The sequence below is a fragment of the Lissotriton vulgaris genome, chromosome 5, assembly GCF_964263255.1.
Source record: "Lissotriton vulgaris chromosome 5, aLisVul1.2, whole genome shotgun sequence".
Taxonomy (NCBI): Eukaryota; Metazoa; Chordata; class Amphibia; order Caudata; family Salamandridae; genus Lissotriton; species Lissotriton vulgaris.
The window spans coordinates 184,207,342-184,224,973 of NC_141693.1; the positions used below are offsets into that span (position 1 = coordinate 184,207,342).

Sequence of the window (17,632 nt, forward strand, 5' to 3'; positions counted from 1 at the left end):
AAATGATAATAATGAATGTTATTATAATTTTATTTTTTGTATTCAGCTTGCAGTTCAAGCAGTGGGGCGACGCTCCTGCGCCTTAGCGTAGGAGGGCATAAGCACTACTCGTTTTGCATGTATTGCTGCACCAGTGGGCTGTGGTTAAGGGAACTAGATGTCTTTGTCCCTTTGAGCACTCTATTGTAGTCCAGGGATGTAATTCATCAACCTAAGAACTTCATCCTGATATTTCTAGTCTTGGAAAAGCAAGGACGTGAAATATTGTATCTCTGGTGCCCTGAAGTCAGTGATATATATATATATATATATATATATATATATATATATATACATATATATATATATATATATATATATATATATATATATATATATATATATATATATATATATATATATACATATTACCTACTGGCGGTCGCCAGTAGGTAGTTATAGTTAGGACCTAGTTTCCATAGAAAATCCACAACATTCTATTTGGAATAACTTTGGCGCTGGTGGACGAATCTTCGTGAATTTCTCCAAGAAAATGGCCTGCTCCGCTCTGCTCCTTCCCTGAAAGTTTGGGGGTGATTCGTCTAGTGGGGGCTGAGAAAAAAGGGGGGTCCCAAAACGTGTTTTCCCTATGCAATTTTCCATAGGGACCTTTAGCCAGGGTTACAGCCCGAACGGCTGAACGGAATTACACCAAATTTGGCAAAAAGGTAGAGTTCGGTTCGCAGATTGTGCTTTTTGTTAAATGGTGTAAATCCGTTCAGTAGTTCCATAGTGATTTTTTTTTTAAATCGCGGGGTACGAAGTACGGTACTCTGTACTGTACTCTGTACCTTCCCGAGCACGAGCTGCATGGTCATTGGCCGGGCAGTGAAACAAACGTGCAAAACATGCAAAGGGGGCAGGGAAGAAACACCCTGATCCCCTAGGCCTGCTCATTGGGTCCCACAAGGACCCCCTAGGCCCAATTTTTTATTTTATTTTAAATCGCGGGGTACGACTACGAAGTACTGTACTCTATACTGTACTCTGTACTGTACTCTGTACCTTCCAGAGCGCATACTGGAGGTTCCTGGTGGGCTATTTGGCCCCCAGGGACCTCCAGTATGCAAGGGAAATTAGTTCCTCCTCTGCAAACGCGCCAGGGGGCTGCGTTGCAGAGAGGTGTAATGAGGCCATGCCCCTTTTACACCTCTCTGCAACGCAGCCCCCTGGCGCATACTGGAGGTTCCTGGTGGGCTAGTTGGCCCCCAGGGACCCCCAGTATGCAAGGGGACTTAATCCCCCAACTTAGAACATGCTACAGGGCGCGTTTGCACAGTGGTGAAGGTAGGGGGAGGGGCTTGAGGTGATGTGAGTGCAAACATGCCCTGTGGCGCATTTTAAGTTGGGGAATTAATTCCTCTTCAATCAAGAGGTCCCCTAGGGGGCAATTAGTCCAACAGGTATCTCCAGTAAGCGCCACGGAGCTGTGTTGCAGAGTGTTGTAAAAAGGGGGTTTGCCCTCTGAACACCTCTCTGCAACACAGCTGCGTGGTGCATACTGGAGGTACCTGGTGGGCTAGTTGACTCACAGGGGACCTCAGGATTGCAGAGGAATTAATATCCCAATCTACAACTCGCTACAGGGCATGTTTGCACACATGTTACCTCAGGCCCCAACGCCTTCCTTCACTATTGAGCAAAATATTCCTGTAAATCAGCCGAACTACGAATTCCGATTTACTCACCTGTTATCACAAGAAACGTCAGTGCTGCATCTTTGAGCGCACTACTGATCCTGAATAGTAATTCTAACCATACTTACAGTAACTTGAATTTCCTTCCATAGGCTAACATTGACTGGTTTCTCTTGGAAATTTTTCTAAGTGTGGAGTTTTGGAACTTAAAAAAAATCCTTAAATATCAGTCGAACTACGAATTCCAATTTACTCACCTGTTATCAGGATATACCTCAGTGCTGTATCTTTCAGCTCACTACTATTCCTGAAAATTAAATTTAACTGTACTTACCAGTAACTTGAATGTACTTCCATAGGATATCATTGCCTGCTATATAAACTATATCCAAATAAAAAAAATATTAAATAAAAAAATATTACAATTTCAATATTTTTAAAACATATTTTTTCCAATTTATATTAAAAATATGTAATGTAATTTAAAAAATAAAATATCTAAAAATAAATACTTTAAAACAATGTACTAAATTAGTATAAAAAAATAACAATTAATACATTTAAAAATTATCATTTACAAAACCTTTGAAATTCACTGAAAAAACCATAGGTTTCAGCCCGTTATAGTTAGGAATTAGCATTTACAAAACCTTTGAAATTCACTGAAAAAACCATAGGTTTCAGCCACGTTCTAGTTAGGAATTAGCATTTAAAAAACCTTGCAAATTCACTGAAAAACCAGAGGTTTCACAGATGTTATAGTTAGCTGGACATTTCACTCATACAAAACCATTGAAATTCCCCCGTTATAGTTAGTTCAGCTAACTATAACTCGAGCTCCTGCAATGCACTGCTGATGACGTCACATATTACATCACTCATGACATGGTCAGTGACATCACTCATGACATCACTGATGACATCTCAAATGACATCACTGATGACATCACTGATTACATCGTCCTTGTGAAAGAGTGGCAGACCTCCTCTCAGCGTAAAATGACCTTTGATACACACATTCAAAAATAGAAACTAAAATTTTCAAAAAAAATGGAGATACCAATACCAGTTCGAACAACCTATTCAGTAATTCCAACATCTACATACACATCCACTCGTTCACCAATAGTTCTATATAGTCACTCATACATGTACTTACTCATCATATGTACTCATATACCTATACATCCTGTTACACACCTACACTTATACAAAGAGTTATTCACACATATACTCACACATGCAAATAAACTATCAAACATCCATTTACTTGAATATACAGCTCTACACACACCACTAAACTTATTTCTACAGAAACGTACACATACTTACTCTCTTAAACAATCAGTTATAGAAACACATACTTATTTATACAGGAACTCTTCCAATCTGTCACTGTCATATATCCTTACTTATATACATCAATACTCACATATACTAGTTTAAAACATATGTACTTACTCATAAAGACACTATTGAGGCAGTCATTCACTCACTAACACACCCATACACACACTCATCCACCTATACAGTCCTGCACACATGCTGTCTTCAAAACACATACAAACAGTGAGTCAGTCATTCATGCATCTGTGCACTACGTAATACCCCCACCAAACCATACACTCATTCTGATACTCAAAAAAACAACGAATAACCCATATAGACACTCATGTAGCTACTCACTAACCCATGCAGCCACTTATACACAAAGTGAGACACTGATACAGATATTTAAATATGTAAACATTACTCGCTAATACATGTATTCAGTAAGATACACTTAATGAGTCAGTTATACAATCAATTTTACAAAAAAACATCCATTTAGACACTTATTTACCCATTTATTCTTCCACCGACCTTTAGATATACATGTATAAAAAATATCTATTTTTCAGAAAGACACACATTCGCTGGATGATGTCATCAGTGATGTCATTTGAGATGTCATCAGTGATGTCATGAGTGATGTCACTGACCATGTCATGAGTGATGTAATATGTGATATCATCAGAAGTGCATGCAGCAGTGCAGCAGTGCAAGCTGAACTAACTATAACGGGGGAATTTCAATGGTTTTGTATGAGTGAAATGTCCAGCTAACTATAACATGTGTGAAACCTATGTTTTTTTCAGTGAATTCGCAAGGTTTTTTAAATGCTAATTCCTAACTATAACGTAGCTGAAACCTATGGTTTTTTCAGTGAAAAAAAAATTATATATATATATATATATATATATATATATATATATATATATATATATATATATATATACAAACCAGTCCCACTTCAAAAGAAAAAGGTCCGACACATTCTTCTCAGTGGCTCGAAAAGGATTTATTGGAAGGTTTCCCAGTGAGAAGTCCTTTTGTGATCGTGAATTGAGGACAGCCGCGTTTCAGTCTTACGACTTTCCGCCCCGACTCACTCCCGCTCCGACATTCGCCTCCCCCTGCATCACACAGTCTCGCACTGAGAGTTTATGAAAAGCTCGAAAACGTTCCCTTTCCTTACCTGTGCCGCCGCTCGTCACTGCACAGCCGCTCGTCACTGCACTGCCGCTCCTCCTTCGTCGTCATCACGCACGTCGCGTCGCGGTCATCACGCACGTCGCGTCGCGGCCAGCGCAAGGTCCCGGCCAGCGCTACTTTCAGGGCACTACTTTGTTTTCAAACTTAATTTTTTTAATTTACTTTTTTTTAAAAATTTATATAGCCTATGTCCATCTACACACCCTGACATTTTCATAGATGTATCGGGTGTGTAGATTGGCGCTGTGGTTCCTGAGTTTACCTGGCCAAAAGGTGCAAGTTCTCTCTTTATAATAGTAGTATAGATAAAATATTCTGACTGGACGAGGTAGCCTTTTGCCCCCCAATTCCTTAACTTTCTGTCCTGCCAAGGGTCAAATCATTACTTTTGAGGATTTAGGTAAACTCACAGGTGTTGTCTTTCACTCGTTGACACTATTTTACTCTGTGTGGCAACTTTTACCTCTCACACACGTCCCGTGCATTAACAGCAATAGCAACACTGGTTAGTATTAGCCGGATCGATACCCAGGCCCGGACTGGCCGTTGAGGGCACCGGGCAATTCCCCGGTGGGCCGCATGGTTGGGGGCCGGTTTTGGGCCCCTGGGGCCGTTTTTGTTACAGGACCGTTATGCTGCAAAAACGGCCCTGTAACAAAAACGGCCGAAAACCGGTCCTGTCACAGAGCGCGGTCGCACCTCTTCCCCCCTCCCCTCTCCTCCCGGAGGGGGAGAGGGGGGCCGGCTGAGCACTTTGCCTGGGCCGGTTCTGGTTCCCAGTCCGGCCCTGTCGATACCAATTTTTCAAACTATCCACCTGGGACAAATACACATACAATGAATACAAATGGGAATCACTTTCATTGTGGTAGTCCTGTAAATCTGAGTAATGAATTCATTGAGCACTCCTAAATTCAACTCCCTGATGTTAGACAATGTGTAACATTCCATCATGCTGGCTTAGTGCCCCTGCGTACTGAGGTCAGAATAACTGTAAAAAATACTACAATTAAATTCAATTATAGTCCGAAGATGCACAGAAATTCTTGGGTATCAAAACCCTTCAATCAATCTTAACTCTGAAGTTGACCAATTTCAAGTCAAGATTTATTGTTTCATTTCTATGTTGTTCAAACTTTGAAAAAAATCCTTCATACCATGTTGACTTAAATGCAGTTATTACATTGTATTGTATTGTATTGTAATTGCATTTATATAGCGCTTACTACCCCTGACGAGGCGTTAAAGCATTTTTTCGGCGAGTAGCACGCTACTCCGGGACCCATAGAGAATTAGTGTTGAATTAGTATAGTGAAACATGCAAGTACATTTTAAGTGGTGGATAGGTTAGTCAGTTATTTGTATTTGGAATGATAGCAGAAGGATAGAGGAGGACAAAGGTTTTTATTTATCGCTTGTTGACGCACGCTATTCAATAAGCCTATAAGGGATTAGTGGTGAATTAATATGGTGAAATATGAAGTAATTTATTAGTCTGTTACTTGGAGTGAGAAGGATAGCGGAGGGATAAAAGGGGAAGAAAGATTTGCATTCATATAGCACTTGTTACCCCTGATGGGTGTTGAAGCGCTTATCTGGCGAGTAGCACGCCACTCCGGAACCCATAAAGGATTAGTGTTGAAAATTAGTGTAGTATAAATATGAAGTAATTTGAGTAGGAGATATGTTATTTAGTTATCTGGGCAGTGTATTAGTATAGTTGAATATGGAATTTGAGAAGTGAACATGTTAGTCTGTTAATTTTGATTGAAAAGGATAGTCTTCATATATTCTAGAGGCCAACGGAAACTCCTCCCTTCAGTTCACAAATTTGTCTTGATACTACTCGTGATTCTGATGAGGTTAAGCTGCGTGCACACATTCGGAGATTTTAATATCCCGATTCCCATTTGTAGTATCAAGACAAATTTGTGAATTGAAGGGAGGAGTTTCCGTTGGCCTCTAGAATATATGAAGAATTTTGCGGCTCTAGAAAGATTTAAAAAAGGACATTTCTGTGGAAGTTTTTTTATTCACTAGTCATTTTAAAACTGAATATGCATCCTGGATGGACATATGAGTGGGATCATTTTGTGACCACCGAGTGTTCCAACTGTCCAGTCTCAAACGTGTGAAATTCCCGTAAGGGTAACGAATTTGTTGCCATATGGTTGGTTTGGTACTAGCAGGAGGTGATAGAGAGTGAAGTCCCCCTGTCATCATATCAACATTTTTACATAACGATGTTAGGATCCCTGGATACACTATTTTATAAGAAAGCCTGAAGAAGGTGGTATGGACCAGTTATTACCACCGAAAGGCGTTGCCTTTGGTCATTTTGGATCTACCTGTTTTGATTCTCTTGTGTTTTTTATATGAAATGTTTACATATATGATATGTTTTTAATTGTGAATTAAACATGAATGCTAACTGATGATAATGTTGAACTGTTAAACAGTCATCCATTTTATGTGTTTTTCAAAATAATTTGTAACAATTGAATGTATATGTTTTTGTGATTTGTTTATGATTGTACCACATTTGAGGCTGATATGTTGGCTTGAGATATCTTGCTAGATATAAAATTGAGCCCTTTTATGCATTCACTTGGTGAATAAAACATTTGTATATTAGTCTTTGGCAATTCTAACAGTTCATATATGAGTGAGGTGGGATTGAGGTCTGAGCACTTTTGTATGCTATTGAGGAGTCCCAAAGGGAATTTTCTTTGACTTGGTGTCAGTATTGTGTCCTGTCCCTTTGGTGTGGAGGACCACTCTCCTATGTTTTGGTAGAGTGTTAAAAATATAAAAGTATAAGTTGAGGCCCAGACTTTGCGTAGGGATGCTTCACTCTTTTGGCACAACCCCATCGCAAAATCTAATTTGTAAAATCTCGTAATGTGCACAAATGTACCCCTGACCGACCTGCTAAACATATGTGTGAAGTTGTAAGATCTGATGTCACTTTTTGTGACGTCCCTTCCTGTGAGGTGATGGGTGTGATGTTACTACCTGTGATGTCACATCCTGTGATGCCACGTGCGGTGTCACTCTCTGTGATATCACGTGCTCTGATATCACGGGCAAGGACATGATTGACATCACTTGCATACTGCCTAAGTTGGTTAGTCCTCCCACTTCAGTTATTTAGGGCTTGTGCTCCGAATAAAAGCCTGGTTCATTCTTTAATCCTCGTTTTCTGGTTGTACCAGGGCTTTAAGTGGGCCGGATTCTACCGGTGCTCAGCATCGGCAGTTCTACAAAGCAGGTGCTGAGACAGGGCCCTTTCGGGCTCTCCATTTTTGCCCTCATCTTCAGGGTGAAAAAAAAAATCTTTAACTCTGCAGCAGTACCACCCTTCACTGCATTTGATGTAAGGTCAAAGGCACTCCTTATAGTTCTTTTACAGTCTCATAATTTCAGAACTGAAGCGTTTATACAGCGAAGCCAAACTTGTTGCTTATTTAGCTTACGCAAGTACCAACCATTGACAAAGCCAATAGCTCTGGCTTGTTCTAAGTGGAATGTTACTTGCTGTATTGTCAATCTGGATGCAATGACAGAAGAAGCAAATGTACTAGTCGGGCAGCACACTTTGCTAAGCACATATTTTTGGCATTGGTATTTTTAAGACACGCCCTTGAGTACATCGGCCACGCCCCTTTGAGAGGGCCCCAGTAAATGTCTATGTTGGCCACCCGCACTAATGCCCCGGATATTTTCTTTTTAATTGTGAATGAATTTTCCCCCATTCTCCTTTTTTTTGCAGAAATTACCTGGTTTCCCTGCAATAAACACGGGGGGATATTTTATAGTAACATTCCAACACAGAGGTCTAAGCAGAATAAATACCTTCGTTTGGTTTGTTTTACTGCACGTAAGCAATCGCCTCCTTAATTTGTTTAAGGTTCTGAAATGGTGATATGGAGCCCAAAGCAATCATGTGGCACTTAGTGACCCTCACCAGTGAAAACTGTCGATAAAGGTAATGGTGATCCGTGCACAAATGGAACCGTCCGGCACGTCTCAGCGTCCACACCGCTGCTCTGTAACTTCATTAGTGAACATCTCTGATCTCTTCCCTCCTTCCAGTGATCGCATTAACTCTGCCTCTTTCTGCCTAGGTAACCTGATTGAATTACAGGCTCCTTCTCCCCCGCCCCCTCCTTATGCAGCCATTGTGGTTTCCGCTCGGTGGTCCTGGTGGGGCTGCAGCGGGGTTCCACCGGAGGCCCTGACACGACCGGCGCAAGACCATCTCGGCTACTAGCTATCAATGTTTAATTCGACAACAGGACCACGGGCCGGGGCTCCGCGTCGTGAAATATTCAAAGGGAGGGGGAGGGGCTGGAGGGGAGCTGGCCGGGGATACAGGTGCAGCAACCCGGCGGAGGGAGGGAGCTCTGCCGATGTCGGGCAGGGGCACATAATCAGGAAATAGAGGAACATCTCATGAGGGGAGGAACGCCCATGGGTTGAGAGAGAGAGGCCGTTGAGTAGGGAAGGAGAGAGAGTAGGTGAGGCGCAACGTGTTGGTAGGAAGAAGCCTTTTGCCTGGGAGAGGAGCAAGCATATCACGACTAGGCCTGGATGGTACATTCCGTTCCGCTAACGAAATTTGTGGAATTTGGGCAATTTCGCGTTCCGCGGAGAATGAGGAATCGCCAAAAATTCCGTGATCCACGTCTTTGCAGAATTTTTTCCTTGTTTGCGCTTTCAAAATGCGTGTTTGCGAGATGTTTCTCCCCGAGCACACAAACAGCGTTCGCAAACAGGAAAAAAGCATCGCGAACGGAGGAACAAGCTATTCCGCATGTTTGCTGAACTTTTGCGTGCTCGCAGAGATTTTTTACTGTTTTGCGGAGCTTTGCGTAGTGCGACTACGCAATTAAGCCCATCCCTAATCACGATGAGGTACAGGAGTGTAATCATGCAGAGGGACGTGCAGCAGGTCACTACAGATGTGCATGGGGGCATCTGATGAGTGAGACAGAGACCTCTTGTGAGATGAGTATCCTCTGATTTTGAGGAAGGAAGAGGACGCAGTGCTTAATTTGAGCTGGTGGTTTCGGTTGCTCAGCACCTGCACTGAATTGTGAAAAAAGGCGCTTGAAACAGTCTGCTACAAGGTGACACTTTTTGGTATATTTCGAGATGGCCATAAAAACAGGTAAATATTGATTCAATATACATTAAACATGCCAATTACCTGCAGCCCAAGCCATTCTTACGGCTTTGGGGGCCTGGAATAGTCCGAATTGTCACACTTTTTGGATTGTTATGGTTAGTAGTTGTGTTGTGATTAGCATTGACAGTGCTGGCAGGGGCAATGCATGGTACAAGCTGCAGTGACCTCCTGATGAGAGTACTGACACTTATTTTTTTTGTACAAATTAAGCACTGAGAGGAGCAAGGTGAACCAAGCGGGGGCGGAGGGGAGAGAAAGGAGGTAGGGCAAATCTCGGCAGCATAATAGGAAGAATGAAGCCCGTCTTGCATCCAGGCTGGGGCGCAGCTTCTATTGACGCAGCAGGTGCAGTGCACCGGGATCCATAGGCCTGAGGGGCCCGCTGAACCCTGAATATTGATGTACTGGACTGCTCGGGCTAGAGTCACAGGTGCCCATTTCCTTCTTTGCACCAGGGCCCATGACACTGTGGCTACGCAAGCGCATCCATGCACCCAACCAACCGCACCGACTGCAGGACCAAAAACGCAAATCATATTCTTTCCAACAATTTACAGTGCCTGTCACTGGGTGGCCATTTTGGTTACAGTGAATTCGTGTAGATTCCGTCACATCTTGCATCAGAAGAATGCTGATGTTTGTGGCCAGATTGGCCTTGCATTCATGCTGTTGTTTTGGGCTCCTTCTTAAGTGTACCTGGTGACAGATAGCACAGGTGTTTGAGCTTTTTACTGCTGCTCAATGCGCGCCTGTTCAACCTATACTTTCAGAACTGGTTAAATAACTGAAAATAGTACAACTATTGTCAGATTTAGATTTTTGAGTTATCAGAATTAATGTAGATAAAAAAGGTAATCATCCTAGATAAAACTCTGATTGAAGTACAGTGTCTATTATTAGATTTCAAAAATCTATTATTTAAGTATTATAACCCACTGCTGAGGGCCAGAACGATTAATAAAGGCCCACAACCACAGTTATATGCCAAGTCACAGGAGCGGACTGATAAGCAGGGTCACTGGAATTATGTGGCGGCGGGAGGACCAAATTATGTGTCAAGGTTGACTACATTATGCGTCAAGAAATGGCAAATCATGCAGCAAATATTGTGCTATTGTTGCCTCATTACTTTGACATTTTACACATTAACACTATCTGGGCAAAGGCTTTATATCATTAAAACCAGTTTGACACCCAAAAATAGCTATAAGCAACAGAAAGTGGCCTGTCAACTGTGGCGAAGGGCTTTCCACTGTACTGCAACATGCGTTGCCACATTTTTAGTAACTATTGATCTGTTTGCGAAAGAAACAAACATTACATTTTTTTAAATCTGCAGATTATGTAGCAGATGATGGATTATGTGGCATATTCATATCTATGCAGAAAATGCAGGAGATGTGAAAATACATAAATCCAGTGGCTCTGCCTATAACAAGTGTTACGTCCTGGAATAGCCCGAGGCAGAAAGGCTATCATTATGTTAGAATATCTCACCGACTGATGGTGGAATGGTCTAAATAAAAAACCAAGAAGCATAAAGACAAACATTGGAAAGGTGAAGTGGAAGGTCGAGATCAGACATTATCACTAGAACATCAGACCATAACTAGTTTCTGGCAGCTAAAGCTGGTTAAGCAAATTCTCCCTTCCGTGTATCATTTCTATCATGTGCCTGTAGCAAATCATTAATCTTATCACACGATTACAGTAAAGCCTTTTATTTTGGGATGCAGGACAAGGCGCAGAAGTGTCTGTAGGTGGTACGGAATTCAGCACCTGCTTATTTACAATAGCTCCAGGTTCCAGCACATGTCACCTGTCTTAAGCCATTGCCTGCCTGTAAGGAAGAAAGCTATATTTAAGACCATGGTCTTAATGCATCATATTCTCCATGTCACACTTGCACATGTTTTCTAAAAAACAAATCTGTCTTGTGCAGGCTGACCGGAAACCTGAGATCAAGAGGCTTGTCTATACTTTTTTTTTTACTGAGTTTTATATAGCGCTAACTTGACTCGAATCGGGTATCAGAGCGCTTTACATAGCACTAGTTGCATTACATGAGGACAAATTAATTTTTGTTAGGCAAGGGGAGATTAAGTGATTTGCCCAGAATCACAGGATGTTCAGCGTCATTGCCGAGAGTCGAACCCAGTTCCCCAGATTCGTGATCACCCGCCCTACCCTTTAGGCCAGCTCCTCTCCCACTTGCCACCCCAAAAACCCAGATGAAAACGCTCACAGACAGAGCTGTGTATAACTGCCTCCAGAGAATGGAATAAACTCCCTGAAGAAATTCAGATAATCTCCCAACTGCTTGCTTTTTGGAAGGCATTAACATGTTTATTTAAGCAATAGTCGTTTCTAGCACGCTGGTACTCCTGCACCTTTTCTACCTAGTACAAACTTCTTTTTTTTAAACTTTTTCTTGTATTGTTTTAGCTCCATAAAGCTTCAGAGTGCATGCGCTTACAAATATTAAATACAAATTATTGACTCAAAGCTGCCTGATTGTCTTTCGTGGTGGTCCCAACAATCCAATGTTGTGACAAAAGTTGCCCAGGCTTGAATATTCATATGTCAAAAAGTAGGTCTTTTGGTCATGGACGGTGTTCAGGTTCAGGGCTTTCTTTTGGGCATTAAATCGAGAAATATGCATTGCTACTATTACTTGGGCCATACCTTACATTTAAAAATATTATAAAATAGGCACCTTTCCAATACAGGAGCTTGGAATGATTTATCCACCAGTGTTTTGGGCTTTCAGTCATTACCCTACTAAAAGCATAGAATAAGATGATTTCAATTTGTTTTCACACTCAACTGTATGAATTGTAACAGCTAAAGAAGGTCGCTTGTGGTTGACGAAACCTATGTCTGAAGCACTTTTAGGTTTTGTGTTGGGACTCACAGCACCCAGCCAATTGACAGATCAGGCCCTGCTATTATATTTCCTAAGGATCCGGACCCTGCTCCTAATATGCGTTCAATTAACTCATGCCGTGAAACCAATCATATGTAAATTCCTGTGTGAGTCATGTCTTACATTGATTATTTGTATGGTATGAGATACTGAAATATATGTTCTCAACGCAGTGTTAACAAGTCGGCGTGGATAAGGAATATTAAGTCGAGGTTTGGATGTAGAGCAATTCAAATATTAACTTTACGGCTGTAAATATGATCATGATTCTTGTCTGTTGCTTACATATTGGAAATGTTTAGTCATCAATTGAATTCAATTGTTTTGCAAAGGATTTAAGCTTTATCGGCAGCAAACACTTTTTTGAAGAGTCTATAAAACAAATTCTTAGGACCGATAAAAAAAGTATATAGTGCTACTTTCAGTGACGTTGTATAAGATGAATGGGAAGGGGCTCGAGCAGTGCTACCCAAATTTCTTAGAATTTTTTAGAACCACAACATGATTTTTAAAACGACAATCTTTCACGATCCACCTAGCTTTAATGGAGATGAGGTGGGGCAATTGTTTAATGTGATAACAACAATTGTTTGTAAACGTCACAACCTTAACCACGCCCTTCAATATCGGACTGTAGTCAGGATATTGATCTGCGCATACAAATGCGAGATGGTGAAGTGCCCTGGAGTCTGGAGCTGGAACACTTTTCAGAGTTGGGTTCTGGCCTTTGACATCCGTTCACTAAAACCACAAAGCTTCTGAAACAATCTTGGTGTTGACACCAAATTTCAGAAACCCTTTCTGCAGCAAAGTTTCCGGTAAGGCCTCATATGCATTTTTTGTGTTATAACAAGGTCCAGTGGTGCACTTTGGACTCAATATATATATTAAAAGATAAAGGGCCAGATGTGGGTGGCCAGATACCGGTCGGTAACGGCCGATTTCGGCCGTTACCGACCGGTATTTGTAGTTTCAGATGTAGGGGGCCTAAATATTAACGATTCTGTAAATTTACTGAATCAGTAAATTTACAGATTCGGTAAATTACCGAATCGGTAAATTTACAGAATCAGCAATAGGGTATGTAGGTGGCACTGAAAACAGTCCCACAGGCCCTTAAGAATTCGTTATTTACCATCAAATACTATTTGATGGTAAATAACAAATTCCTGTGTACATGTACACCTGTGCCATGTGACACACATACATGCCCTAAGGGACTTTCATACCTAAATTGAGGAAAATGGATGTGCAGAGCTGCCGACTTTGGGGCGAGGGTAGCAAGTTTGAGTCCTGGAATTGGGTCAGCATCCTTTGATTCTGAGTAAATCACTTAGGGCTTGATGTAGGTAATTAGTATTTACCGATTCGTAAGTACCGAATTTTACCAATTCGGTATTTACAAATCGGTAAATGCTATGTAGGTATTTTTACCGAATTAATTACCGAATCGGTAACATTCGGTAATTACCGTATCGGTATTTACCGATTCGGTCATAGGAATCAATGGCAATGACCGAATCGGTAAATACCGATTCGGTAATTACCGAATGTTACCGATTTGGTAATTAATTCGGTAAAAATACCTACATAGCATTTACCGATTTGTAAATACCGAATCGGTAAAATTCGGTTTTACGAATCGGTAAATACTAATTACCTACATCAAGCCCTAAGTGATTTACTCAGAATCAAAGGATGCTGACCCAATTCCAGGTCTCAAACTTGCTACCCCAGCCCCAAAGTCGGCAGCTCTGCACATCCATTTTCCTCAATTTAGGTATGAAAGTCTTGCACAACTGGTATGGTTGTGTATGATCACATATATTGAGCACATTCGTTGTTGAAATTTCTTTGTGAAGTACTTCAGGGACATTGTTTGGGACCTCTGCACTGGCGCACAAACAGGGCTGATCAATTTAAATATTGCTTACATGTACACAGGACCTTTTGCAAACCACCAACAATCGGCTCGCGACCCACCAGTGTGTCCTAATCCACAGTTTGGGAAACACTATGCTAGAGGAATGATACTCAACTATCAATGAAAAGAAAATAAACAACATACATGAGCTGCAAGAAGTCAACCCTGGGTGAGGCACAACAAGTTCAGTTGCTTCAAGATAAAAGTGGTGCACATTGGGACTGGCCTGTAGTGTGTTTGGGAAAACATTTGTCTGTCCCACCTGTGTGAATATTTCATGTAATCTTACAGGATCTAATTAACTCAGAATATCATAAGCACACGTCGTATGGTTAGATGTATTTTCACACTGTAAGGGAAGTTACCCTTAAATTATTATTTCGGACTTTGATTTTTTTTTTTTTACTTTTCCTAAGGACAGATATGGAATTGAAAAAGAAATGCTAAATTCCAGCATCTATTTGGATTCACAGTGACTATTTTTGGCTGTGGCGATAATGTCAAGCTCTGCTATGAAGATCATAATAGAAAAAGTGCATCTATGCAAAACCTACTGCAGCAACAGCACCTGGTGAGATTTGATTGAAAATGCCTCAAAACAGCGTCTGGGGTCATAACACACCATTCCGGTTTTACCCACATAGCATCCAATCAGAGCAAAGTACACCATGACATGACATGTGACACGTGAGGCATGAAACAACTGGTTGAGAATGGTGGGAAATAAGCCAGTGGGACAGTGAAAGTCCATTAAGCATAACTATATGCTATTCATGTCACCTGGTTGACTTAAAAGAGGTCCAGCTACCACTAGACGGATGCCCAGAAGATAAGTATGTCTAACGTCAAGGGAGCCACGTGCAGGCACTTGGAAAATGTCTTTCTCATCCACCTCCCAGGGTGTATATATATGGGGTGAACAACTGCAACGGAAATATTCCACCTTGTGGTAATTTTTGGCCACCGCCTTCAAGAATAGAAGTGGAAAACTAGCCCTCTTCTTATTACCCTGCAACAACAGAGGACGGGCTCAAGTTGCCTCCACCGGGATGATAGCAAGTTCTACCGATTGAGGTTATTAATATACCATGTGCAGTGTTCTTGTGAATGGTACCTTGTAGTTAGGTGTGGGTGATGTAAAGCCTCACTTAAACAATTCATAAAACTTTTGCATACAAACCATAACAACTGTTGTGCAAGTCAAATACATCAACAACAAAATGGAATCCTTGCTTCCACCAGCAGCAGCTGCTCACTTTATAGAGGAAAAAACTTTTCATAGCCTTTGTAATAAGCTGCTTCACTTTAAGAATCCTCTCCTTTTGCTGTTGTTGTTTAAATGATAGGATTAAATGTTCTCTCTGTTGCTGCTTTTCACAATACAATCAATATAGGCAATATAATGAAACCCCTTTCTTATACAAAATGGTCGCAAACAAATAAAACATAGCTAACATTCTCTCCTACATAGACCCCCAGCTAAACAGGTGAGTGCAGGAGGGCTCCCATAGCATGAATCCAAAAATAATAATCATTAGAGCTGACCAAACCGAAACAATAAAAACCACTTCCTGTTCTCATATAGTCCATAGAGCTATCTGTCCACGCTTTTATGTTGTAACTACGACTTCCCCAACCACAACTTCCCTAACAACGAGGTCGCAACCACGACCTCGTCTAAACCACGATTTTGTTTTACCACGCATTCCTTTTCCACAATTTTTCGTGGTAAAGGAATGCGTGTTAAAAATACTTTTAAACTAGTACCCCGAACCCCCACCCCTTAAAAACGAATTCCCCCACCCTAAAAATAAACACGATCACCCACACACACTAAACTAATTCCCACACCCTAAAAATAAACACAATTACCAACACACTCTAAAAACAAACACGATCACCCACACTCCCTACAAACTATCCCCAAACCTCCAACCCCTAAAAACTAACCCCAACCCCCACAACCCCTGTATACTAATCCCAAACCCGCGCCCCCTATAAACTAATTCCCCTACTCTAAATTTAAACACGATCACCCACAATCCCTAATAACTAATTCCCCCACCCAAATATTAAACACGCTCACCCACACACCCTTAAAACAAACACGATCACCCACACCCCTTAATAAACAAACTGAACCCCCTTTAAACTAATTTCCCCCTCCCTAAAAATAATCACAATACCTAAAAACTATCTCAACACCTTAAGAACCTATTACCAACCTTGAAAATTAATACGAACACCCATACTCCCTAAAAACTAAACCCCAACCCCTAAAATCTAACCCTAAGCCCCCCACCCCCTGAATATTAACTCCTCTTACCTGTTCCTTTGCTACGCTCCTTCGAACTCTGCCCTGCCCGAAAACTAGACGGACTCAGCCTTAACCACACACATGCGTGGTTAAGGCCGAGTCGTTCGGGCAAGTCGTAGTTCAGCTTGCGTGACTCCGGAACTCGTTGTTCCGGAGTCGTTGCCGGAACTCGTCTTTCCGGAGTCGTTGTTCAGGATGTTTCCGCCCACATAAGAGGACAACAGGAGATTAACTTCATCCACTATGACTTACTATGAGATTTTAGGTTACATGAAGGCAAACATTTAGTCCTTCCATAGTTTCCCAGAGGAGATGCTTTTCTAAGTCTGGCCCACACACCTTTCCCAAAAGTAGCCTGGTTCTTCACTAAGAGCTCTGCCCATGAGGCACCAGTAAAACATACAGACACATTAGGGCACAGAGGCCAACTTGATGGTATGGGAAGGCTCTGCATAAACTGCATGATCACATTTAGCCGGAAATTCATATGCTTCAGTATACAATTATTGTTTGGAGGGGAGTATCAGATCCACATCATGGGCACGCTGCAATACACTTTTTCAGATGGTAGAGGCGTAACGCTGAGCATGTACCATCAATGGACAGCAAGAAACCTGCACACTCTACAATGTCAATGGAAGAAACCAGCTATTTGCAACTAGTGCGTACGTACCTTTGTCAGCTCCTGAGCATTTGCAAGGTTGTCGACTGCGATGGCCAAGAAGACATTGAGGAGGGTGTCTGTTTGGGGCTCGGTTAAGGATGGCACGGTTTATATGGGATGCAAAGAGCACAGATGTACTTATAGGTCCCCATTAAGACAAAGGATATACACCTCCATACCGTACCTATGTATCATCTATTCAGTGCTGTTATTATGAACGTTTCAATAAACAATATGAGCCTGATTCACAAACATAACTTTGCACTACAAAACGTACTGCAAAGTGTAAGTTTTGTCTATACTTATATTTAAGGAGTTCTTCGCCCTAAATGTGAACTCTCCGCACATGTAAGTATAGATTTTAATAGTAAATGTGAGAAGGACAAAGAAGTCGGTGGG

At 41.5% G+C, this 17,632-nt stretch overlaps 1 protein-coding gene across 1 annotated transcript in view; it reads right to left on the reverse strand.

Moving 5' to 3' along the window:
• The window catches only part of CACNA1B (calcium voltage-gated channel subunit alpha1 B), a 1,091,759-nt gene that overhangs the window by 347,687 nt on the left and 726,440 nt on the right, over positions 1–17,632 (reverse strand). Inside the window, exon 17 of the mRNA XM_086921120.1 lies at positions 17,243–17,310. Within this exon, the coding sequence (XP_086777246.1) occupies positions 17,243–17,310 (68 nt within the window). The remainder of the gene's footprint in view (positions 1–17,242; positions 17,311–17,632) is intronic.